Here is a 27,664-nt window from a genome sequence, read left to right as displayed (position 1 = left end):
CAATTTTGTATCGCCATTGCAAAAAAATCGAAAAGCATGAACTTATACGACCAGCAGGTGGTCAGACAGTTTATCTAAAGATGTTGAAAATGAAATTGTTGGAAGACTTATTCAGTGCTCAGAGTGGGGTTATCCTTTTGACCTGTATGATTTGCGTGTTATAGTTAAGAATTATTTGGACAGAGCAGGAAGAAATGTGAAAATGTTTAAGGGGAATATGCCTGGAATAGACTTTGCTCGTAGTTTTGTACAGCGTCACAAAGATAAATTGTCCTTGCGCCTCTGCCAAAACATCAAACGTAACAGGGCAAGCGTGTCACATGAAACTTTGATTGAATATTTCTCATACCTGAAAAAATCAATTGACAATGTTGATCCACAAAACATTGTTAATTATGATGAAACTAACTTGACAGATGACCCCGGTAGGAAATCTGTAATATCAGAGAGAGGAATGAAATATCCAGAAAGAGTTATAGTTGAGTAAAATTTTGCGTCGAAAGGGTCTAGAAAATGAATCCGTAGAGTTTTCTTTCCTAAAAGTGGCAATGTATTATTTTGCACTCTCCAAGACCTCTTTTGTTAGAAAAAGACATTTGCCAGAAAATATTTTCTTGTAGAGACCAGAAATAAAATATGGCCACCAATACTCTCTTCAGTAATAAAAAAACTGTGACATTTGGTACATATGGTTATGTTTGGGGTGTTACTAAAATTATATTAATGTTGTATAAACAAAAAAATATATACTGATTAGTCATATGTAACCATATAACAAGAAATTCAATGTAGCAGTTAATAAAGTTAATGTAAAATTGAATAGTGTGGGTCAAAATGTAGGTTTGTTTATTGTTAAAATTAATTTTTTTAGAGATGGGAAAAAAAAGGAAGGCACAACTGTATAAAACTCTAAACATTCTGAACCAATATGGAGCAGCTGACATAATAAATTTGAATCCGAGAAAATAATTAATTTGATGTTTCTTAGCATCATGTGCTTGTTGTAGGCATACATGCTGTTTGAAATGCTGAATGAGAACCTATGTGGCTAATGATATGGTTTATTGTTCCAGGTAGTGCATTCGAGTTCATCAAATTATAGAGATTGCCAAATAGATTTAACATGGAACCAGTGATATCTAATTGTCATCCTGCAAAGAAACCACGTATTAAAGATGACTTTCCTGTATCATGCATCATATGTGATAGTGACAACCACAGCAAAAGAAGTGACTTCTCGAGGGGAACTGACCAAGGTTTAAATAAAATCCAAGAATGTTTACAGGAATATAGGAACTTGCAATCGGTTGACACTGAATTTTGTGATTGCATTGCACATATTGAATCACGATTCAGTACAAATTTGTTGTCTGAAACTAAATTTTGGCATAAAAAGTGCTACAGCCAGTTTACCCACCAAGGACATATTGATAGGCCCAGTTTTTAGAAGTAGGAATCCCACCTGGTCACTGGCTCCAACACAGCCGACGCCAGCTAAAGGGGAGTGCCGCCACCTGGTGGAGCTCAGACGGAGATTTTATATCAACGTGGGCAGAACTACGAGCCCTGACTGATAACCCGTTATGCTGGGACCGAGCTGTGGCAGACCTTAGTCGCAAATTCTACAGCCAAGAGCAAGCCCCGCAGGAAGAAACAGAGATTTTCATTCGGAAGAAAATGCAGATATACAGGAGACTGCATCCCAACCAACCCCAAGGGGCAGGGATCCCCTTTATAATCGAACTTTTACTACCCAACCTCCGCTCATTTTTAAGAGCCCCTCCAGCAAAGACAATTGAGGAGCTAGTAGACAGGGCACTCGAACGGAACCGAGTGGCGAGACACCCACCCGAAAAACCACCATCCCGAACACTCACCCCTAGTGGAGGACCAGCCCAAAAGGGGACAAACCAATCCCGACCGGCTACCAAGATGTTGGTTCTGCCCTGGGTTCCACTTAAACAAGGACTGCCCTACCAAGCGAAACAACCAAAGACCAAACCCCCAAGAGAGGACAACCAGTCAGGAACCGAGATGGCATCCACAAGGGCAAGGAAACGAGAAGGCGGGAAGGAACGAGAGACCGGCCGACCCGACCAGATCATGAAGGTCTCAACTCTCCACTGCACAAATCAGGGAGAAACCAAACCCACAGCTCCAAGACTCATCGTAGGTGTAGGAGAACAGGAGGTAGAGGCTCTCCTAGACTCGGCGGCCTCGACCAACTTTGTACATAGCAACCAAGTTCCTCTGGAGTTGATAGACCAACTTCAGTTCAGCCCAGCCAAGGTCTCCTTAGCCGATCCCACCAAGGAGATACAGGTCAAGGGAAAAATCAAGCTGCCCCTCCGAACCAGGACAGGGACATACCCAGTAAACTTTATAGTAACCGAGGAACTTGAAGAGAGGATGATCCTGGGCCAACCCTGGCTACAGGAACAGGAATGTATCATAGACTTCGGGACCAGACGCATTCATTATGGTTCTAAGACTGGAGCCACAGAGCAATGGTCAGAATATCAGCTGTCCGAAAACCTACCAGACCTAGGTAAGGGGGATATCGAGCACCAACTAAACCCCTCCCAAGTAGCACAACTCCTGCACACTCTAAACCAACATAAGAGTGTCTTCGAGGATGGTGGCCCCCTCAAGCAAACCAGGACAATAGCCCATGAAATCTACCTAAGCTCAGAGCAGCCAGTGTACGAAAGACCAGGGAAGCCATCCCCAGCAAAACAGAGAATCATTGCCCAACAGCTTGAAGATATGAAACAACAACGATTAGTGGAACCAGCCAATTCTCCTTACAATGCTCGCATAGTACTAGCTCCCAAGAAGAACGGCGAATTACGTTTCTGTGTGGACTACAGACCACTAAACAAATTAACCTACAGTGCGGCCCCACCCACAGTAGACATAGCCACACCATGCGGGAATTGGGAGACACCCGCATATTCTCACGGCTCGACCTCAGAGCAGGGTACTGGCAGATCCCTGTGGCCCCGGAGCACCGGAAATACACAGCTTTTACCAGCCCTCGGGGAGAAAGCTTTCAATTTAGAGTAATGCCTTTCTGGTTAAAGAACGCACCATGCACGTTCCAGCGACTGATTACGACAGAGGTATTAGCTGGAGACATAACCAAATTTTGCATTGCATACATGGATGACAATCATCTTCTCGAAAACATGTGAGGAACACCTGAAACCCCTCAGCGGGCCCTCGAGAAACTAGAGATTCACAATCTCACCTGTCGCATGAACAAGTGCGAGTTCAGGATGCAACAAATACAGTATCTGGGGCATCTAGTCACCCCGGAAGGAAACAAGCCACAGCCAAAGAAGATCCGGGCCATCCTGGAAGCAGAGGTGCCTAAGAGCCCCAAACAGTTAAAAAGCTTCCTAGGCACCTGCGGGTGGCTAAGGGACTATGTACCCCGAATGGCAGCGGTTACAGCCCCTCTGCTGCCCTTCTTGAGAAAGGTTCAGAAGTGGGTATGGACCGAGAATGAGCAAGCATTTCAGGCGACAAAAGAACTGTTCACCAATTTGCCCACTTTGCACCTGCCCACACCCAACAAACGGATGATCCTTCAAACGGATGCTAGTCTCCAAGGGTTGGGAGCAGTGCTATACCAGCAGAGAGAAGACGGACATAAGCTGATCATTGGTTATGCCTCAGCCACCCTGAACGAGGCAGAAACCAGATATCATAGCAATTAGCTCGAGTGCCTAGCCATTGTCTGGGCCATCAAGCGATACAGATACTACCTCGATCACGCACCCTTCACCGTCAGAACAGACAACAAAGCCTTCACGTGGCTCCACCAGGTGAAGGACACTAAAGCAAAGCTCGCCAGATGGGCAATTCTGCTCAGTGAATTGAACTTCACTGTGGAACACTGCCCCAGAAGGGAGAACCAGCTCCCTAACACACTGTCAAGGCTTCCAAACCCCTCCCTCAGGGAAGACCACACCGAGGAAGAGTCAGGGAAAATGTTCCCACCAGCCCTTAAACCACGTCCCAAGGCTGACACCCGGATCAAACTCCAAGCTATCAAGTCCAAAACTGAAAAGGACCGATTCTTAAAGGCCCAAAAAAGAGATCCCGACATAAGGAACCTCCTCAACCAGCATCCAGACCACTATCAGGAGAAAGGTGGAATAATCTGGACTCGCACCTCCCCCAACGTCAGACGTGGAAACTATGGGTGCCACCATCGTACCGTAACGCACAAGCTATCAAGCTGTAGTGTTCAGCCCCCCCTAGACATAGTGAGAGCAGTCTGATCCTACCCCCGTATCACCATTCAAGGAGGAGAGAGTAGGTCTCATTTCACCACTCTCACACCCAACCTGAGGGTCACTCCTTGCCCTGTCCCTCTCCCGATCCCCCGGCTGACGGGAGCACGAAGGAAGGGGCATCCCCAAGACGGAAGGAAGGATGGGACCACCCCGAAGATCAGGCCGCACACGTGGAAAGTGGCTGCCGCCTTTTCAAGGAGGGGGGGTTTGACGCGCGACGTGCCGCGCACGTCTTTAATCTTGAAGCCGCCAGCCCCTCTCTTCCTAAACACGTGTGCGCGCCGCCGCCGCCGCCCGTCTGTGACAGCTGGCCCGCTCAGCCGCAATCAGTTGCCCGTTACCAGGGCAACCACGCCGCGTCCTTGGTTGCCCCTGGCAACCAGCTGGGTGCGCGCGCACACTCCACGCAGTGGCCGCCACCCCTCGCCTACCCCTCTCTTGCCAGGCCAGCCGAGTGCACGCGCACTTCTCCCCCTACCCCCCTCGCTCCTCCTCCGATCACAGCCACCCCACCTACCCCTCTCTCATCAGGCCGGCATGTTACGCACGGCCCTACAGCCGCCTGGAATTCCGGGAAGCACCCGCAATTCCTGGAACCCCCAGCCCTCCCTACGTCACGCCCCGGCCCTCAGGAGGGGTATAAAAGGCGGGCCCTTGGGCCAGGAGGGCAGTTGGAGTCCTGGAGGCACCAAGGCTGCCGAGCCTTGCTCACCACGCCACTCCAGTCATCTAGCTGACGAGCTCCGGCTCACCTCGCTAGTCAAGACTCCGATCAAACGCGCCGGCTACCAGGAGTCTGTCTTTCACGTCACTCGCGAGTTCGACACCAGACGAGTCGAGTGTTAGAGACAAGAGTAATAGGATCTGCCTGTCTATAGGCCGTAGACAAACAGAAAATAGTTTGTAGAGGGAAGGCTGTCGGCCCGTGCTAGTACTAAATAAACTTGTGTTGCTCCAAATCGAGTGCTTAGTACTTTCGGGGACCATCCCAGGGGAACCCTTGCTGCCGCCATCGCCTGGACAATTACCTTCAGCACCCGGAGGTGGTCATCGCCGACGCAGCAGCCATCTCAGCTACTCCTGGTAAGACGACCATCGCCAATGCCCTACTCTCGGAGAGGGTCCCAGAAGAGCCCCCGGAAAACCCCAGGGAATAGCTCGATACCCCCTTGCTACCCCAGGTACATTCCTGTGGAGGGCGACTTCCGTGAGCTATCAGTCTTTCGTTTGGGCTACAGCTGTAGAACAGAATCCATCACTGCCACTTGCCACGGATTGTGGATGGAAACTATAAGATGAAATTTTGAAGCCAATATTTATGAGACAAGAACCTTCACCTGTAGAGTACCTAAAGATAATATCGTGCAAATGTCTCAAGAAGTTGTGTGCTGGTTTGTGCTCATGTAAGCTAGCTGAACTTTCCTGTGTTCCGGCATGCTCATGTTATGGAAAGCAGTGCTGAAAGCAGTGCTTAAATCAGTTCAAGATAATCAGTGAAGTGAACACAAGTGATGAAGAAGAATTTTGATAATGCTAAATAAATAATAAAGCTGCACTATCACTGATATTCAGACTGGGAAGCATCTTATTAAAATGCTACATGTTATCCTGTGAAATGTTCATAACTCAACATTAAAAAAATTAAGTAAGTTATTCTGCCTTGTGAAGTTGACTGTAAATAGTACAATTTCTTAATTATGTTATTGATTTTTGCAACACACAAGCATAGCTTTACCAAGTGAGCTAACATTGACACACGTATAGTTTTACTTCTTAAATGACATAATAACCAGCAAAATTTATTTAATAACTCATCATGTAGACTTCTGAACATAATTTTTACTTAAATATTATTAGGTTTTACTTTTAAAAACCCTACAATTATACTCAAATTCAGATTATAGTGCAACTTAGAAATAATCAATTTTTAAATGATATAATCCGCCATATTGAATTTCTAGGTCCTCCATGATTTTCAAGGTTGGCAAACTCATTTCTTGCATTAGTTGTGTCGTTAGTAATATAAAAATCAGTGTTGCTGCTTTTAGGAAAGAAAACTCTACAGATTGACCACGTTCACGTAATATTTTACCCTACTATTATTAATAGTAGCAAATCAGAAACATCAATCATGTTTGCTGCTGCTGGAAATGGGACAGTTCTACCTACCTACGTAGTTTACAAAGCGCTAAACAAGTATGAATCTTGGACCATTGGGGGCCCTAAAGGAACATGTTACAACAGAAAGCCATCTGGTTGGTTTGACAATGACAGTTTCCAGGACTGGTTGAAAGTATAGCAGTTCCATACTTCAGTAAACTTCCTGGAAAAAAGATTCTAATTGGTGACAACTTGTCATCTCATTTGAGCATAAGAGCAATAGAATTATGTGCTCAGTATGACATTTCTTTTGTTTTCCTGCCACCGAACTTGTCGCACTTAACCCAACCACTTGATGTAGCTTTCTTCCGCCCTTTGAAAGAAGCATGGCGAAACATTTTAACGCAATGGAAGAAAGGGCCTGGCAAATCATCTTCTGTACCAAAGATGGTCTTCCCTCATCTGCTGAAATGTCTTACAGAGGATATACAGCCAAACAGCAAGAAAAATGTTCAATCTGGCTCCAGGAAATGTGGCATCATCCCATATGATGCTCAACAAGTGCTACCTCTTCTGCCTGTTCACGTAAACATAACTATTGAAGAAAATGGTCAATATATACCGGCACTACTTGCCCTTGATAAGGACACAATCCAAGATTCGGTCCTTGAAATGCTCAAATCCATGCGTTACAATGGTTTGCCAAAACCAAGAGCACAGCGCAAGAAAGTCGCAATCAAGCCAGGGCGAAGTGTGTCTGAAGCCGACTTTGAGAATGACTCTGGCAACTCCTGTGATGGCATTGAAAGTGATGTCCCTTCCAGTGAACAAGACACAGAAGTTAGAAGAGAAAAGAATTTTGTTTCCTTGGAAGCCTCTACATCCTCAACACATCAACCTAACTGCAGTCCACATGTAATTTTCCATGAAAAGCAATATGATAACATAAGTTCAGTGTCAGACGAAGATTTGTCAGTTGGGGACTGGGTGTTGGTAAAATTTCACAGCCAGTGCTTCATTGGTTTAGTTACAAACGTTGAGCCAAATCTTGAGGCAAAATTTCTTCGTAAGAAAGTAAAAAAAGACAATATTGGCCATTCTTTGTTTGTTTATCCTCAAGTGGAAGATGTTTGTAATTTTGATTTAACACAGGTTATTGGTAAAGTTGAACGACCAAAATTCATGCGTAGAGGAATCATTAAGTTAAATGTAAATCCAAAAGTTTGGTAGAATGTTTTGTGATTCATATCAAGTTTTTTACAAGTTTTTTTATTGTTTATATTTACTTTTCCATGTTAACAGGTTTAAATAAGCAAACTTAATTGTTTTGAACTGTTGAAATGTGTAAATAAGCTGGTAAATTAGCAACGGGTATTCATTAGCATAGGGGAGACGGGGCACCATGAGTCATGGGGTACCATGGGTCAGCAATTGTTTAGAGCAATCCAGAATGTTTAGGTTGGCGAAACTTGCATAAAATATTTTCCATTTAGTGGCCTACATATTGTATCTATATATCTGTGATCAGTCTCTGTTTTCTCAGTGTGTGTTTTGTATTTATTATCTACATGATGATAAACTATTTTGCTAAACAGTTATTATTGTTTTATTAATCTGTTTGCATTATAAGATACAAATACTGACTGAGCAGCACAAATGTATATGTATCTTATCGCATCTACATAAATTGCAGGTAATTTAGTTTCATTTATTTTATTATTTGTTACAAGCACTTTGGGGCACGATGGGTCAGGCAACCTTGGGGCACCATGGGTCGCCACTAAATGTTTAGGTTAGCTATACTAGAAAAGATCAAATACAAAAAAGTTAGGCCTAATTAATTTTTTTGTTTTAGATCATGGTTTGAACATACAAACGTAAGACTACAAAGGGCTTATTCAGCGAAGCTGATCTTCAAAAAGCACTTAATTTGGTCGCAGAAGGAAGGAGCATTCGAAGTGCAGCTGACGAGTGTGGTGTCAAAAGAGAGACTAAAATGCAAGAGTAAGTTAATGAACTTACAAACTCCAGTAGAATTTGAACTTAAACCAAACTACAGCCATTGAAAAGTTTTTGTGATGACGAAGAACTTTTAATTGTTGAATATTTAAAAAAGTGCTGCAAAATGTTCTATGGACTGACAACAAAAGACTGTCGCAAACTGGCATATGAAACTGCTGTTGTTAATGGTGTAAAATGTCCTGAGTCATGGCATGCAAAACAAATGGCAGGTGAAGATTGGTTAGCAGGATTTTTTAAAAGACACAAACATCTGTCACTTCGGTCTCCAGAGGGCTGTAGTCTTGCTCGCGCTACTGCTTTCAATCGTCATAATGTAGAGGCATTTTTTAACAATTACCAGGCATTATTGTTGAAAGAACCACAGCTTGGAAACCCTTCATGAATTTTCAATTTAGATGAAACCAAAACAATGACTGTTCAAAATAGTGGAAGAGTAATTGCTGAGAAAGGTTGCAAAGCTGTGTGTAAAGTCAAAAGTTTGGAAAAAGGCACTTTGGTTACAACATGTTGTATTGTCCGTGCAGATGGCAATCATCTGCCGCCCATTTTAATATTTCCTCGAGTGCATTTTCGTGATCACATGCTGATTGGGGCACCACCAAACACACTGGGGCTAGCCAACCCATCAGGATGGATGACTGGGGAACTCTTTGTAAGATCAATTAAACATTTCATAAAATATTCCTACAGCACGAAAGATAATTTTAGTCTGCTGATATACAATAACCATGAGAGCCACATTAATTTAAAAGTCTTCGAATTAGTAAAAGCAAATGGTGTTCACATTTTGACACTTCCACCACATTCATCGCACTGGATGCAGCCCCTGGATGTTGGTTTGTATGGTTCCTTTCAGAAGTTTTACAGTTCTGCTATTGACTCTTAGATGTTGACTCACCCAGGAAAAACAGTATCAATTTACGATGTAGGTGGATTTGTTGGCACATCCCTCCCACGTGCTATGACGCCAAATAACATCATCAGTGCTTTTAAAAAGACTGGAATTTTCCCTCATGATCCACATGTTTTTAGTGATGATGACTTCCTCCCTATCTCAGTTTCGGAAAGGTCCCAGTCATCAAATTTGACATCAAAGGAAACAGACATTCCGGGTCCATCACAAGCTTGCCCACAAGCTGTGCAATATGTGGCAAGTAATGATACATCATGCATTGTGCCAGGTTTTGTGAATGATGAAGAAATACGTGATAGTGCTCCACGGCATTTCAAAAGTCCTACAGAATTTCGAGGATACCCAAAAGCAGAACATCGAACAGGCACTAGGAAACGCAGACAGTTGGGAAGCAGCAAGATTTTGACTGCTACACCACAGAGAGAAATTCTCTTGGGGAAAAGAAAAAAAACAAGAAGAAAAAGAAAAAAAAACAAAGAAAATAAAATCAGCAGTAGTGAAACGTCGACTTTTTGTTAATGAGAAAGATTATTCAGAATCCGAAGGTGAAGACAAGGTGATTAGCCCACCAGACAGTGATTGTGATAACTGTATGGAATCCAAAATCCAAACTCAGCAAACTCATAAATCATTTCTTTCACGCAATACAGAGCCAAATGAAGTTGACTATGTTCTTATGGAGTTTCAGGATAAGAAAAGTAGGGCCATTCTCCCATAAGTGTAAATTTTCAGTCCCTGGAATTTTATATTGTTCATATTAGTTAAGCATAAATGGTTATGTTCTTAAATTATTTTGTTGTGTGTGTTTTTCTTATTTTTATGACATTTTAAAGTCAGAGTAAATAACTTTGGCTACAGGAAAATTTTAAGAACCCAAAAGTCACTACTATCCCTTGTCCCCAACCCAAAATAATGAATGTTAAGTCCTGTTACAAGTGTAATTTATAAAATAATACAGAAAACAATATTTTTCTAAAATTAATCATTGTAAAAGATAATACAATAATGTCTTTTACTAGTAAAAATTTTTTGTAATTTATTTGGGTTTATTGAACTGCTGTCCCTTGTTTGTATAGTCACTACTGTCCCTATGTAAATAGTTCCTCAAATACTCACCAGGCATGCTTCATTAGCCTTGACCACAGCAGTTTCAAGTGCAGGAAGCCATATTGTTTGTTGCAAGAAACACAATTCATGGTTGTTATGTTTCACAACAATTTTATCTTTAAAATGTATTAAAAGGTAAGAGTATGTTTATTATTGTCACTACTGTCCCTAATGTTTATTCATGTATTAGTGTTAATTGGTATACAAATATTTTAGTTGCATGAAACAGATTTGTTTTCTGTTTACCAAAGGTCTTAGTGTCTTTCCTAGTAAATTCTAACCTATTTAAAAATGGCCATTTTAATAATATTGTCACAACTGTCCCAGTCACTACTGTCCCTTAAAAGCAACTGTTGTCATGGGGACAGTGGTGACAACAACAGGACAGTAGTGACTTCTGCATATATGTTAATTAGTATTTTTATGTAACTATGTATGTTACAATTATTATTATTATTTTTTAGGAAATAAATAAAATGGTTTAATTGCAAATGGAAATTTGACATCTAAATGCATGTGAAACTGGTTTTCAAAGGTGACATGGATCTTTTTGACTATAATGCATCCTCAACAAGTTTGGGGATCACATCTAATCAGCAAGTAAAAAAAGGGAAAGCAAAAGTGCAATCAGATACCATAAACAATGACATTAGGCCTACTTCTGGATGTGCCATTGTGCCATAGTACTAAAGTGTTATGCAACAAGATATCATCTGCAAAAAAAAGTAAGAAGATAACAGAAGAAAAACGTTTGAAAGAACGGGAGAAAAAAAGAAAGCAAAGGGAAAGAATGAAACAGGATCCTGAGGCAAGAGAAAGATTTAGACAAAGAGAGAGAAATTTACCAGACAAGAAAGCAGAAAGGCAAAATAAAGTTAATCACAGATTTATTGCCTAGAGAGAAGCGACAAAGGAGGAAAGACTGGAGAGAAAGGCAAAGAAAAAGCAGACAAACTAAGAAAGCTCATGATGAAGTGGTACCAATTCAAGACAGAACAATTCCCAAAAAGAGAAGGCAATCGGGCAGGAAAAAAGTAAGAAAGAATAGAAGTGCAGTGTATCGAGCTCTTAAAAGAAGTGAGAAAGATGTTGATAAATACAAGAGGAAGGCAAAGAAACTAAAGAAACGACTTCAAAGAATCAAGGTACAAAATAATACAATGGGTTCTCCATCACCAAATTCTAAAGTGAAGAAAATGCTAAAATCAGGCACCCAGAAAGACATTAAAAAAAACTGCTTTTTGGTGAAGTACTTATGTCTGAGCTATCCAACACTGCAAAACATTCTACAGAGAAAGATAAGCGACCCCTCACAAATATTGTTTCTGGTAAAATTATAAAAAAATATAGACTTTTAAACGAAACAGGATTTCTCAGTGTTCGACAGAGACTTCATATAGGAAGACAACCTGTCAAAAGAAAAAAAAAAAATGCAATGTCACAACAACAAAAGATATGGTTTGTAGATTTTATGAGGAAGATGTCAACAGCTCTATGACACCTGGTAAAAAAGAGTTTGTCACAAAGAACAAAACCAAAAAGAAAAAAAAGAGTTCTTCTAGATTCATTGAAGAATTTACATAGGAAATTTAATGAAACTAAACCAAACAACATTAGCATATCATATGCAACCTTCTGTAAACTGAAACCGTTTTGGGTTGCTCATCCTCAAGTGTCCGACAGGGATACTTGTTTATGCACAAAACATGCAAACTACCAATTTTTGATAGATAAGCTACACTATCATAAACTGCTGAAAGTCAAAAATGTCAGTGACGTGAGTAACTTTGTTTGTTGTAGTAAACTTTCCAAAGAATGTATGTACCGAGAATGCAGTCGTTGTGAAAATTAGGCTTTGCCCATAGAAACAGTAGAAAGCAAACTGTCGGAACAGACATTTTATTATCAATGGACTCCAAAAACCGAAGAACGAATTGACAAAAATGGGGAAACTATCAACGTTAAATCAACAAAGAAAGTAAAAATTGTTTGTGACATCCAACAGCTCATTGCAAAAGCTCAAGAAAACTTAGCAAGTTTTCTAAAGCACACATTCAATTGGTGGCATCAATTTTCTACACTTAAGAAGCTTAAAACATCACTTAATGCAAATGAAATTCTTGTTGTCATTGATTTTTCAGAAAATTACATTTGCAAGTGTAATGAAGAAGTTCAGAGTGCACATTTTGGAGACTAAAGATCAGGTTACACTACACACAGGTGTAATTTACTTTCACAAGGAAGTTAAAGAAACCAGTAATGTAGTTACACAAAACCAAGATGGTTATTCTGTGATGTCTTTTTGTACAATATCCGAGTGTTTGAGGCATGATGCCTGTGCTGTATGGGCCCATGTGCATAGGATACTACAGGTTGTTCAAGATGAGTTTCCAGATGTCAACACAGTACACTTTCAAAGTGATGGGCCAACAACTCAATATAGGAACAGAACTAATTTTTTTCTTCTGACTTATTTTGCATGCAAATTCCAACTAGAAAATGTTACATGGAACTTTACTGAAAGTGGACATGGAAAGGGTCCAGCAGATGGAATAGGGGGAGTTTTAAAGAACACAGCAGATCAGGCCGTAGCATATGGAACAGACATAATAGATGCTAAAAGATTGTTACAAACATTATCAAATTGCAATCTTAATATCAAACTTTTTGAAGTAGAAGAAACAGATTAACAAATGTTGATGAAATAAAACTGAGTAGTTCTTGTATTCCAGTACCTAATACAATGAAACTACACCAAGTTACATGGAATAAAAATGATCCTTCAAAGCTACAGATACGATACTTGAGTTGTTTCATGTGCGCTACCAACAAAGAATGCAAACATTTTAGCTTAAATCCGTCATCTGTAGATTTACTTCATCACTCTTTGGTTGCAAGTATCCTTTTACAAAGCATTATATGTAATGTTATTTTCCATGTAAGTAGTTATGTTCTGTTCATATAACATTTGTTTTTAACAACTTCCTGGTTACTATTTAACAGTTCTCTTATTGAGATTGTTGTTCTGTAGTTTAAATGAGAGACACAGTACACAATTTACTTGATTTGCATCACATAATCTATGTATCTGCATTGAGTTATTTTTCTCAAACTTCTGCATTTAGACAATGACTGCAATGGATCAACACTTATAAATAAATCTAAAAGAAATGACAGTAAAACATCACTTGTTGGAAAATGGGTTGCAGTTATTTATGATGAACAGTGGTATCCAGGCAAGTTCAGCTACGTAAGAAATAATTAATTTTATTACGTAGTCAAACATAAATAATTCTACAAAAGTTGATTGGGTTTTACAGGCTTAGTTGAAGATGTTGATGGCAACATGGTGACGATCACTTTCATGTCCCGAGCTGGAAAGCGGTTTTATTGGCCTACCAAACCAGACAGTCATGTAGTGCCTGAAGATGAAATCTTGTGTTTGATTGAAGCTGCACCGTGCCCTGTATCTTCAAGACATTTTACAATCGCAAGTGATGTTGAAATAGACAGAAAATTGCAACATGTTTTAGCTCATTCATAAGTTGATTCTTATTGTACAGGAGCGTAATATTGTACATTTTAACTGCACACAATTTTTTTAATACTGGGATAACCAGTAGCTTATTGTGTTTTATTGAACAGCATAAGTGCTACTTTACTTTGTTTTTGGACCTTGATAAATTAAGCAATACCGTGTAACATAAATTTATCAAGTTTTTGTTATTACTTTCGAATGGCTATTTTTTTAAATGTTAATTTCTGCACCTATCCTGTATAACTTATCTATTTCTAATTAAATTATACATTAATATATTAAGACACAATACTATATATGTAGCAGCAAATAACTATTTACAGTTATATTTATGAGGCCTACTTGAAGGGACAGTAGTGACATCTTATAATTTTTTTATTGTATTCAAACTGCTGTTAAAAATTAATTTAACTTTAAAGTTTGCGTACAAGTGCTGGTTCCTATTTTGTAATATGGACGGTGTTTTGCAAAAATGAGTTAACCCACAAAAGTGAAAAAAATGAGTTATTGACATAGCTGCGTTGAGAAAATGCCATTCTTTAAGAAGCACAAATGATTTAAGCAACATTCTGTATTGCTGTGCCATCTAGCGGCGCAAATGTCAACCCACTGCCACGATACCGGCCATTGTGTATTAAGCAAGAACCAGTTAACCCTCCTGCTCAAGCTTGTGCAAGTGAAGTGGTGTTTGCTGTTAAACTAAAATCGTTCAACCCATTACGCAAATGTTACAGCACTATTATTGGATAATGGTGGTTGTAGTATTACACAATACATCGCAGTGTGTAGATTTAATTGTTTTTTGGTGAAGGCTGATTATTTTCAAGGTGAGTACTATCACCGAATGTACATGTGCTGTTCTAGGTTAGGTCTATCTTTAGCAAGTGAAGGCTGTGCATGGTTTAAAAACACAATGTGTATAATGTATCTTTTCTGCACTCAATGGTGCAATGTTTCATTATAAATTAAAAGTAAACTTTAGGTGTAATAAAAATAGGTTCCAAGTGACAGTGGCTTAACTCATTTTTACATAATGTTGTATCCATTGTGTTTGTGGTTTAACTCATACTGGAATAATTATATTTACATTATAATGACACAACGAATTGATTTGTAAAACCACTATGCCTTACTTAAACTGGAAAATCGTTGCATAAAAAAATCATTGCAAGAAAAAGAAAGTTTTCTGTAATAGTAGCATCTCCTATCATAGTCTTCAACCACATAATTTGGAGTAATATACTATGTTTAACGGTTTACAAAATATTTCTGTATTTCAGTCAAAGTAATTATATATGCACATTACTTATAATAGTTAATGAAATTAAACATTTATCATTATTATGTTGGGAATTCGGGATAGCACTTCTCTTCAATGTAAAAACCTAATACAGGCAGTCTACTTTCACGCCTTTATCTTTAAGACTGTCTGTATACTGTATTACAGCTGCTATGCTCTCCACATAAACATATAGCTAAAAGAATAATATATTTACTATTGTGTTAAGAACGTAATATGTTGGTAGTAATTATTAAAATGATTTGTAATGAGAACTGTATTTCATTTCAGATGTCAAGAGGGCAATACTTGGTGGAGCAGGCTTTACAGCTTCTGGAAACAAGTAAACAACCGAAAGTGAAAGTGAGAGATAAAGAACTTATAGTGCCAAAAGGTGGACTGTCAGTGTTAGATGCACAGGGACAACACAGTTTAAAAGAAAATCCAGGAAATAGTAATGATCAAGTTAACGGGATAGCAGTTGAGAACACAGAGGATATGTTGATTTTAGGAACTACAGGAAATGACAATGGGATAAACATTAGCCAGGATTTCAGTTCTGATACAGAAGATCAACAGACATCGGACATGGTGCAGCAAGCCTTACAGCTTCTGGAAACAAGTGAACATCTGAAAGTGAACTTGAGAGATAGAGAATTTATGGGACCAAAAGTTGGACAGTCAGTGTTAGATGAGCAGGGACAAAAGACAGTAGAAATAAATCCAGTTCCTGGTAATAAGCAGGATAAAGAAATAGTGGTTGAGGACATGGAGGATATGGTGATTATAGGAACTAGAGGAAAAGACAATGGGGTAAAACACAGCCGTGACTTCATTTCTGATACAGATGATCTTGAATCTTCAGGATCTGATTTTGTTCCAGCTGAATCAGAGAGCAGTACCACAGATAATGAAGAAACTCTGCTCTCGGAAGGCCGACCATCACGTGGAAGGAAACGAAAGCATCCCAACCAGTCAAGAAAAGACAGAAAAAAACGATCTGATAGGAACGAAATAGATTTCAATTGTAGAGGCCAGAAGGTTGCTCCTAAAGAATTTAATGCTGCATTTCACTGTTGTTGCAAACGAAAATGCACACATATTGTACCTGTTGAAGAATGCAGAAGGGCCTTCAATCAGTTCTGGAAAGCAGGGTCATTTTCTGGTCGATGTGGTATTATTAACATTCATGTTACCGAAGTCGAAAAGAAACGAACATACACGAAAAACAAAACGTCAAAGAGGTCGAAAACAAGAAAATATTATTTTGGTAAAACTGAAGTGTGCAAAATTGCTTTTCTAAAAACCCTACAAATCAACCAAAACCGTGTTGATGTAGCCTTGCAAAAAAGAAAAAATATGGATGTTATCTCAGATTTAAGGGGTACAAAGAGTGGTGGTAAGAATAAGAATTCCGAAGAGAAAGTCAAGGAAGTTGTACAGCATATTGATTCCTTTCCCAGATATGTTTCTCATTATTGTCGAGCTGACACTGATGCCAAGTTTCTTAGTGAGGATTTAAATCTGAGTACAATGTATGAATTGTACAAAAGTACATGTAATGATCCAGTAAGTCTGTCATCATATAAATTCTTATTCTACAGCAAGTTTAATTTAAGATTTAAATCTCCGAAAAAAGATACATGTCTGAAGTGTGATACATACATGACACTTAGTAAAACCTATGAAGGTGATAACTTACTTGAGCTGAATAGACTACATGAAGCCCATTTACAAGCAGCGAAATATTTAAGATGTGAAATGAACAAAAACTTAAAGGAAGCACAGACGAGTAAAGAAGTCGAAACCTTAACATTCGACCTACAGAAAACACATCCACTCCCAAAGTTGCCAACAAATATTTTATATTACAAACGTCAGCTCAATGTATACAATCTTGGCATTCATGTAGGGAGCACAGGGAAAGGAATATTCAATGTATGGCTGGAACATGAAGCTGGCCGTGGGACACAGGAGATAGGATCGTGTCTTATGAAATATATAAAAGAGAACATTCAGCCACCCACAAAGAAACTTATTCTATGGTGTGACTCGTGTGGGGGACAGAATCGTAGCATAAGGCTTGTACTTCTGCTTATCTATACACTACAGAATCATGTATCATTGTAATCTATCACAATGCGATTCTTGCTGTCGGGCCATAGCTTCCTACTAAACGACTCAGAATTTGGAGATGTGGAATGTGCTCTTAAAATACAACAACGACTGTATACAGATACTGACTACATGAATGTCATGAAATCCTGTAGGAAGAAGAAAAAGTTCACTGTCAACAGATTGAACAAAGATGACATGTATTCAGTAAGCACTTTGGAAGCTGTTATCACTAATCGTAAGATTGATGTAAATAGACAAAAAGTAAGTTGGCTTTCTACCCATGAAATCCATTTGAAGAAAGAAGAACCAACTATGCTGTACATGAAACAAAGCATAGCTCAGGAAGATCCACAAAAAGTTAATATCACGAACAACAGGAAAGGACGAAGGGCATCATTGCAGGGTGTACAATTGCATCATTTGTGGCCAAATGGAAAGGAGTTGTCAAAAGAAAAGATTAAGGATTTGAAAGATGTTCTAAAATTAGTTCCAAAAGATGCACAGAGTTTTTATAACTTTTTGAAGAATGTACAACAAGGAAACTTTGTGGATGACATTGAGGGTTTTGGCAATGACATGAGCTTTGGTAATGGTGATGATATTGGAGATGCAGAAACATATACATCTGCCGAGTAATTTCCAAGACTTCCTATGATGTACTTTTTAAAATAATGTAGCATTTTTTCCTGTTTTGGATGGGATTTTTCATTTTCATTAAAATGTTTGCCTATAACAAACTACTGAACATTTTGACTTTCCTTTGATAATGTTTGTGTTTGAAAGACTATGCCATTACCGTCATTATTACAAGATGTAACACGTATATTTTATTATTAATGTCAGTTATTTAATTTTTAATGGCATGGAAATGTATTAAATTTTAAGTTTCATAATACATTATTATAATAAAATGTGCAGTGGTGGCTTAACATGTTTCCATAATATTCATGATACCTATAATGATGTTAAGCAAAAACCAGTCAACCCTGTTTTTTTATGCCCTCTGTTTGTAACATATTGACATTCACATTGAAAACACGTGTAAAATGTTATACTATGTCCATACTTTGTGAAAATATAGTTAGAAATGTCTAGCCATGTGTTCATGATTTGAGAGATAGGGTTAAACTTTGAACTCAATTTACTCAAATCTATATATTGGTGGGTTGACCTGTTTTTGCATAACACCGTCCATATATAAAGAGTTAAGATATAATTAGTGTTGTGCGAGATCTCGAACCTAGAGAAAAATTTCGAGAAATATTGCATTCTCGAACAGCAAGCGAGAAAAATAATTTCTCGAAAAAAAAAAAAAAAACAAGAATTTTTTTTTGGTACCAGTAACAACTCAATTTGGTATGGAAACTAAATTTGATATTGATAGTTGTATTTTTATATGTTGAACATTACACACACACTGCCATTATTTTAGTTTAAATGTTTTAAAAATACCAAACGCGTCTGCCTGTTTGGACGAAAAATGATTTGGCGGAACACAAAGCAAACATGATGCAATCATTAAGAGATAGCCGATAGTCAACCATACAAAACCTTTATCAATAACCGAAACTGTGAATAAACACTGTCTTATGAAATTCCAATTCATCCTGAAAGAAAAACTTTCGTATTTAATTTTTAAATTACGTAAGCATAATACATAATAAAATATGTTCAAACCTAACCTACAAAATTGGTTTTGTTTACATACACGTTATTACGGTAAAGTTATTAAAAGCATTACCTTTAATTTAGTCATAATATTTTATTCGGTAATGTTTAATAGCATACTGAAATGTTGATTATTACGGCAAAATACAAAATTTACTTTTTAACGAACAAAAGGGAATGGTGGTCATGCTGCCAGACCGAGTCTACTTCGCTGTTCCGTTTCTTATTTTATTTACAATAAAAGACTGTGCAAGTCATGTGATTATTAAATGGACTGGAATGTAAAGGATTGAAAACGCAGAACAATTCACGCCCTTGTATTACGTAAAATTACATGAATGTGTGTGTTCAAACCCGTTGAAAAGGGAGAATAAATAGTATGTTCATCCCATTTCCTTTTCCACCTGTTTCACTCAGTCGTAAGACATCACGAGTAATGAATCCCGCCAAAGTCTCCCTAGTATCAATTTCTTTGTTTTCATTACAGTACCAGTGTTTCCCGTTTACGCGAGCTACTCTGCGGGTATGATAAATAATGTGACGCCTGTAAAATGTTATTAGGAATATGAGAATAATTTCCTAATACTGCTTTATCTCTTAACTGCGGCGTAACCAACTGGAAAAAAAAGTGTTGTGGGAATATAACAGTTTAACAGAAGTAAACTTTATTGTCAAATTTAACTTTTATTTTACGGTAAAATGGAAGATGTGGACTTATCAGTGTGGCAGTATTACACAAAAAGTGGCGATAAGTCAACGGGAACCACAATTAACATGATAGCTACTAGACTTTTACCTAAGTAAGTGAATGTTTATTTATAATTTAGTGTAGGCTTACATAACGTGTGGTGCATGTCAGTTGTGCAGGCAACTAAATTGACATTCTATATGATAAACAACAGTTTTATGTACAGAAGAATATATTTTGAAAGTGATATCTACAGTAAATCAGGATTATTTAAAAATTACTCATTCTCGTCTCGTTTCTCGCGAGAAAAATTATTTTCTTTCTCGAAAATTTCTCGAGGCCTAAATCTCATTCTCGCACAACCCTAGATATAATCAAAACCAGCATAAAAAACTACTTTTATAAATCAAAATTTTATACAGCTAAAATTTACACTTATGGGAGAATGGCCCAGTAAAATGCACTATGTTGGACAGGTGTTGACGATTACAAATGAATCAAATGAAGGAAAAGAATACGAAGTGAAATTTATGAGAAGTTCAAAGAAAACCCTTGATAAGTTTATTTTTCCACAAGAAGATGATATTTCGATAGTGGGACGCTCCGATATCTTGTTTGCCTTGCCAAGGCCTGAATCATGTGATAACAAAACTGATCGCCAAAGATCATTTTTAAAATTTGCTGTGTCATTTGATTTATTCAACATGCGCTAAAAAGACTACTTACAGACAACAAGTGGCTATTTCTAAATTGTTTGCTATGGATAAAGTGTAATTTTTATGGCAGGTTTTCATATTTTTGCTGTAACTGTAATTGATTTTTTGTGTTCATTTAATATTTTAAGCATGTTTATTTAATTAAACCTATTTTAAAAACAAATCAACTTCATGTTTTAGACCAAAACTCGGTTTCATAAGAATGACCCATAGTGCCCCAGACACTGACCCATAGTGCCCAGATACTGACCCATAGTGCCCCAAGTATGGGGCACTATGGCTCACATCTAAAAAACCATATTAAAATTTTTGTATGAAATACTAATCGAAGTAGGCTAACTAACATAAGTGTGTGTTGAAATATATACCTTTCTTTATTTATATACACAATAGTGAACCAATAATTTCATATTTAGACATAAATTTGATGGTTAGAATTTTTGTGATTCATCGTGCCCCGGTCTCCCCTATATGTTGCTTATTACACTCCCAGAGGTGATAAGCAACACCAATAAAAAAATTTGTACAAAAAAATATATGAAACGTGAATATTTTTAAGACCTAAATTCGTTTTCTGAACACCTAGATAACAGTTTTAAAGCAAATTATAAAATAAGGAAAGCTCTCAATATTGAACAATAAAGATTCAAACCTTAATATGCGTTGCTAGTCACCCCAATTTACGGTATTAAATTTAACAGCAAGCAACAAGTATCACACAGTGAATGCATACAACACTATACCATCACTATCAAGGGATAACCTTGGACACATGATACTGAACTTTTACCCCTCGCTCACGAAATGGCACATAATATGCCGAAGCGTACATAACACGATGAATGAAACAATACACCATGCATTGAGGAACCAAACAGGCCAACCTCATCCATCAACCTGAGAAATATCACAGCAGCTACCGGCACTTAGCGCCCGAGATAAAACCCAACACCAAAGCCGAACCAAATAATCCGATGCACAAATAAGGCAAAAAATTAAATGGGCCAAATTCAAGAAAAAAATTTATTGACAAGCCACGTAATCTTCGAAAGAATAGTCGATAAAGAACATCAAAAAAACACATTGAGAAGACGATAACCTAAAAAGAGAAATCAGCAGTCGGATTTTGAATCCAAATACAAACATTTGCAATTGCCAAAATCATCAGTTACTCAGCACAAAATATGTACGAAACTTGCGACTGATTAAAGTATCACTACAAGAAAGTACAGAGAACATGACGGTCAAAAAAAGCCAGCGAGGATGACTTGAAATAAGAGATAAGAAACGAAAATAATCCACAAATCCTAACAGAGGATAAACACAGCCTGTACAACCTAAATTTTTCCAAAGATTAAATATTAATCCACAATCAAAAGGAAAAGCACTAAATCTGACATCAACTTTAACCCATTGCGATTGTGAACGAAGTGGAAGAGTATAACCAAATATTGTAATATTGTAGAAGAACAATATAGGAAACTCCGACAATTTAACATGGCGAGCGCTGGCGACACATGACTGCAGCAAACCTAGCGGCTTGTCCTGCAGAACGCCCGCGAAATTCAAATTTTCGTTTATTATAATGGACGATTTCGGCACATTTTATCTCTCGTCTTTTGAAAACTTGTTGTCATCGCGAAATGAATTTACAATCCTTGTATTTGTATTAAAACAGTATTTCATACCCAGAACACGTTTTTTTACGATCTACAAAGATTTATTGACTATAAGATCTGACAAATGATGTCATTTCAAACATAACAAACTAAAGGACACAGATGAGACAGCATTTAACAATTAAATATACACTATATCGTTTATTTCGTAAATATTCCACGAAAAAATTAAAAACAGGTAATTTCCTAAGGAAGAGTTCATCTGGAAAAAAAATTAAAAATATACAAAAAAAATAATAGATACTTATTCCAAAAACAAAAGTGAGAATTCTCAATATCGCTAGTTTTACCTAACCATTTACAAAAATTAAAGTAACTTAAATGTAGCTAACACAATGTAAGAAACTGTTCAAAAATTTACAGTATAATAAATGTAGCTTGACGTCGTACCGACCTGGCCTTTAAGCCCGTGCTCCGCCCCGCCAGTACCGTATCCCGTTTTCGGAGCGCGCCCCTTGCCCAGCCGGATTGAGTCAGGCGAGCGCCTCGGGCGTGACCCCAAAAGACAACAAACCAAATTAACAGTCACCGCGGCCACTGGCCTTAATTAAAATGCCCGTGAAGGTCGGAATAGGAGAAGTCCCTCTAAAACAATTCACAGTGGGACAACATGGTAGTAAATTTACAGTCGCCAACTTGATGTCACATTTTAAATAATTAAATACATTAAAACTATTGTTAAGCCTTAAGCACCCAATTACCAGTTGCTACATTTTAATTGGGCACCTGGAACATGTTTTAACTGGTAATATAGTAAATTAAATTAATATAAGTTTTTTGATGCGGACTCACAAAGAAGAGAAAGTTTCTCTTCCTTGCGAGGCGGCCATGTCCGGCAGTCTTGAACCACTCCGCGCCGGGAACAGACGTGTGTCCGTGGGCAGCATCCAAGTTTCTTTCATTTTATTACTTTTTATTCTGTACTAAATCTTTAAATTTAAAACCTTTTGTTAATTCACCGCTGCCCACGTAGAATCGGCGCGTATTTTGCGGAGCCGGGCCTATCCCGACCGTCTTCAGTGTGATACCGCGATACGTATCGTAGCACAAAAGGTACGGTACTGGCCGACTCCAGCGAAAGTGTTTTTACTTAAGGACGCCGTGCATATGCCTGCCGGCTGCACACACGTAAGTGTTTCGCCGAATTTAGGAGCCCGCTCATAGAGCACCCCCTGCACCCGTTAATGTTCGGCGCTGGCCGTCTCCAGCGAGCATCGACCCGCGTCCCGCGAGACTGCCGCGGTAACCATTAATGTCGCGTAGCGTTATGTTTTTTCTGTGTTAATCGTGTAACGGCTAGACGTCGCCAAGTGTTGGTGAGAGCGTTTTGTAGCGGGACTAGATTAAAGGTAATTCTCACCAACACGTGTATACTAATTTTCCGGAGTCTCCCGTCCTCCACACGGCCGAGCGGCCTTCACAGTCAAGAGAGAACCATTCAGGGTAGATTCAAGCCGTGTACCTGGCGGGGCACGCGGGGGCAGAGTACCCACGACCCAACATCAACGGCCTAGCAGTCCGCTAGCCTTGCGCCCCTCCGGACAACAAAAGCACCGCGATGCCAGTAGCGCCCGTCAGGTACCCCCCGGGCCTTTCACATAGGTCGGGTGACGGCAAGTAACCTAACCAGCTATTTTAGTTTTTTTAATGTAGCAAACAAAATTTTCACAACTGTTGAAATAAGTAAATACTGATGAACTCTTGAAATAAAGCAGTTACGTAGAGTTAAGTCTTTTAATAGAATGAGAGGAACTAAAATATACCATTTTTAAAAAATTTTGTTATTTTTTTTTAAACAAGCATCTACTTAAAAAAACATATGCTTTTAAAATTGGTTTATTTTGCAACAAAAAATAATTTAAGAGCACAATGTTGTTGATATGTAATCATAATATCTTTCTTTAAACTTTTTGGTTAACTCATTTGTTTTAGTTTCCATAGTGTGACGCCGACCGCCAATGCTCCTCTATGTTGCATAGACTGCTATGCCTCATGAATGTCTCGCAAAGGCATGTGCACCGAACGCGCTCGTGCGCGCAACAAAGTGTAGTTCCAGCAGCGAGGCGAACGCCAGGCAACGCGTGCTACATCGCGGAAGGATCCGGCCAGGTGTGGCATATCCCTCCGCCGAACTACAACAAATGCAATTATGTATATTTTTCCACAGGTTTTTATTAGACATTATTTTCATCATTTAATATTTCAGTCCTTTCAAAATCATCTTCCACTGTGCGCCTTGTCCCGAACCTGGCCGGTTCAGTTACCCGCGAAAATCACACATTTCCACGGGAGGGCTGGCGGGGTGAGGGGACTCGCGCGCGGCGAGATGGTCATTGTCCTTCAGGAGCTCGGATAGGCTGGCAGCCTTCGCGCAACGTGGAACCATCAACTCTTGCTTTCACCGATATATTTTTTCAATAGTTATAATCTCTTCTTAATCTTTTACGCACAGTTCCGTGGTCGGCATCAATTTACCATGTGGTATTTCACTTAAATAAATCAGTGCTCCAAGATGAGTGTTCAGCATATTCGTAAGTACTGTGGGGAGTCTACGAGACGTTACGTCGGTGCTTCACGCAACAACATAGCTTACCGGCTAATTAGTTTCAGCCCGCACGGGGCAGCCAGTAGGCAACACGTGCCACCAAACTTATAAACGAGTCAGTCTCTGGGACACGTCTAAGAGTCACGTAGAGTCACCGGAGTTACGGGCCTACGTGTCATTAGCCCAGTGTAATACGTAATATGTAGTAGTAAAGTGTTTTTGTTGTCAAGATTTAATAAGTCATATTAGAGATTATTTGTCCCCACCGTACGGTATTGTGCCACCAAACTTACTAACGAGTTAGTATCTGGGACAAATCTCAAGAGTCAGGTAGAGTCGCCGGAGATACAGGCCTACGTGTCATTAGCCCAGTGTAATACGTATTGTGCAATAGTGAAGTGTTTTATTCGTCAGGGTATAATTTGTCATGTTAGAGTTTATTTTGTAACCGCCGCATTGTGTGCAAGAGTACGTCCTTCACGCGCAATAAAATCGTGAGCCGCCACTGAGGAAGTGGGCTGCACGTGTGACTATTCGATTCGGTACAACCATTACGGCCAGAACGGGCAGCACTATGTATAGGGCTGTGCCGTAACAAATTTATCAGGCAGCAACCAGTAACTTTGTGTTCTTCTTCAGGCGTCCCGAGTGGCCATAACAGCTCGGGGGACCCTACTGCATTAACCCCTACCTCTAGCCACAGGCCGAACCCTTCCTGAGATCACGAACCATATAAAATTCACGTACAAATCAAAGGAGGTAGCGGGGACGGCGGCAAAATGGCGCTCAACTAGTGTGGCTTTCTTTTTTTTTAAATTACTTTCAATTCTTTAAATTCATACTACATCAAAATTAGTGTACCAGTAAGGGCTCGTGTAGGAACAAAGGAATCGCGCGGAAACGGACGCGATGCGCAGACGGCCAAAGGAGCGGGCAACTTGCGATAGGCGCGCGTCAAGTTACGAGCAAGGCGCGATAACGGCTGTGGGAGCGGAAGTCCGCACGCCTCACACAGGGATCGGGTGGCGCAGCTGCGACGCTGCTGCGCGCATCGACATGAGCCGTGACGGAGCCGTGAGCATAGACATGTAAGGGGTATGCCATGCATACCTACTGCCAGGCTTGCCGGTAAATCATGCCACGGCGGAGACATTCGCCATCTGTTCCTACGACACGGAGAAGAAGCCCAAAATACACGTTGACGACGGAAAACCAGGGCCGACGTCTACACTTAAGTGCGGCGCGAGGGGGTGTCATCGGCGGCCTGATGAGGTGGCGTTCTGCCATCAATGCGGTACCGTGAGGCACCGTTCGTGCACAGAGGCATGCAAGCTCCTCAACTTTAGAGGTGGGTTATTTATGTACCGCGCGTGCGAGCTCGCGCAAGACAGACCGCCAGTAGTACCGGCGCCCCCTATCACACAGCGCCCCGGCGGCATTCTCAAGTTACCGGAGTTGACGGGGCAGGAGCACAAAGACCCCGTAAAATTCTTACAGAGATACCGGGACAGGCTGGCTCGATATGCGGTGCCCACGTACGCACCAGCACGCCCCGTCAGGATGAACGGTCGCGGCTCACACAGCCCATCGGCAGCCTGCACCGGGTCGTCGGCCAGCCGCACCGGACACCAGGTGGCCCCGGCGACACCGGCAGCACCTGCGGACCGCCTGACAGCAGCAGCAGCGCCCCTGGAGCAGTGCGGTGAGTCGTTCCAATTAGGGCAGTTGGGACCTGGGGCGGGCCAGTTACTCAGGATTCCCGTCAGGATGAATGAACAGCCAGTGCATGCCCTTGTCGACACGGCTGCCAGCCATACGTATGTGTCAGCTCAGTGCTCGAGCTTACGAGACATTGACTCATGTGCGGAGGAGGTACTTTTAGCGACGAAGGGGGCAACAGCTTGTATTGTCGGTCGCACGCACATCACCATCTCCATCAGGGATCATGTCAGCCACACAGCAGCACTAGTCGTAGTGGGGCTACGGGAGACGCCAATCCTGGGACTGCATTGGTTAGTGCAGCAGGACGCCAATGTAGGGGTCAGGGAGGGGAGACTACATGTTGGCCACCACGAGCGGCGCATGGTTTACAGCCTGGGCTATCGGCCACCCGCCGAGCAGGGTACACCTATCACGCTCGCGGACCTGAGAAACGGTGTACCCGCTGCCCATGTAGAGCTCATAAATAGTGTCCCGTCCCAACAGCCTCAGGTTTTTGCAGCCACAGACATGCTCCACCGTACCACAACCACAGAACACACCATCCCCACCCATCCTCACCATCCCCAGTTCATGAAGCCGTACGGATTCGGGCCAACCGAGAGGCACGTCATCCAGACCCAAATCACAGAAATGCTACGCGATGGAGTCATCGAACCCAGTGAATTGCCGTACAACTGCCAGATAGTCATGGCGAACAAAAAAGATGGCTCCATGCACTTCTGTGTTAATTTCAAACCAGTCAATTCTGTAACCATACCTGCCCTACCATCGCTGATCAATATCACGGACGCTTTGGCAGGGCTGGGCGACGCACGAATTTTCACGTCCCTGGACCTCAAGTCCGGGTACTGGTAGGTGCCTGTACGTCCAGAGGACCGTCCGAAGACTGCATTTACTGCACCTAATGGCCAATGTTTCCAATTCTGTGCCATGCTGTTCGGGCTGATGGACGCCCCCGCGACCTTCCAGGCCATGATGGTATGTGTGTTAGACGGGTATGCAGGCGAGTTCACCGCCGCTTACTTGGAAGACGTCATCATTTGGTCACGGTCGTGGGAGGACCACGCCCGGCACCTCGGCCTGGTCCTTGAGAGGCTGGCCAGACACGGCCTCACGTGCGTCCCACAGAAATGTCACATAGGCGCGGCCGAGCTGGAGTACCTGGGGCACATAGTGGACGCCGGGGTTGCCGGCCCCTGCCAAAGCACCTGAACCTGATTGAGTCAAAACCCGCCCCACAAACCCACAAGCAGCTGCAGAAGTTG

General features: G+C 40.5%; 1 protein-coding gene across 1 annotated transcript in view; it reads left to right on the top strand.

Moving 5' to 3' along the window:
* Positions 1-25,769, top strand: part of LOC134531357 (uncharacterized) — a 50,829-nt gene extending 25,060 nt beyond the window's left edge. The window contains exon 5 of the mRNA XM_063367056.1: positions 25,709-25,769. Coding sequence (XP_063223126.1) covers positions 25,709-25,769 — 61 coding nt within the window. The remainder of the gene's footprint in view (positions 1-25,708) is intronic.
* Positions 25,770-27,664: the final 1,895 nt, after the last annotated feature.

Source organism: Bacillus rossius, chromosome 3 (assembly GCF_032445375.1).
Source record: "Bacillus rossius redtenbacheri isolate Brsri chromosome 3, Brsri_v3, whole genome shotgun sequence".
Taxonomy (NCBI): domain Eukaryota; kingdom Metazoa; phylum Arthropoda; class Insecta; order Phasmatodea; family Bacillidae; genus Bacillus; species Bacillus rossius.
The sequence above is the reverse complement of the archived record's forward strand: the minus strand, read 5'-3'. Positions and strand labels throughout refer to the sequence as shown.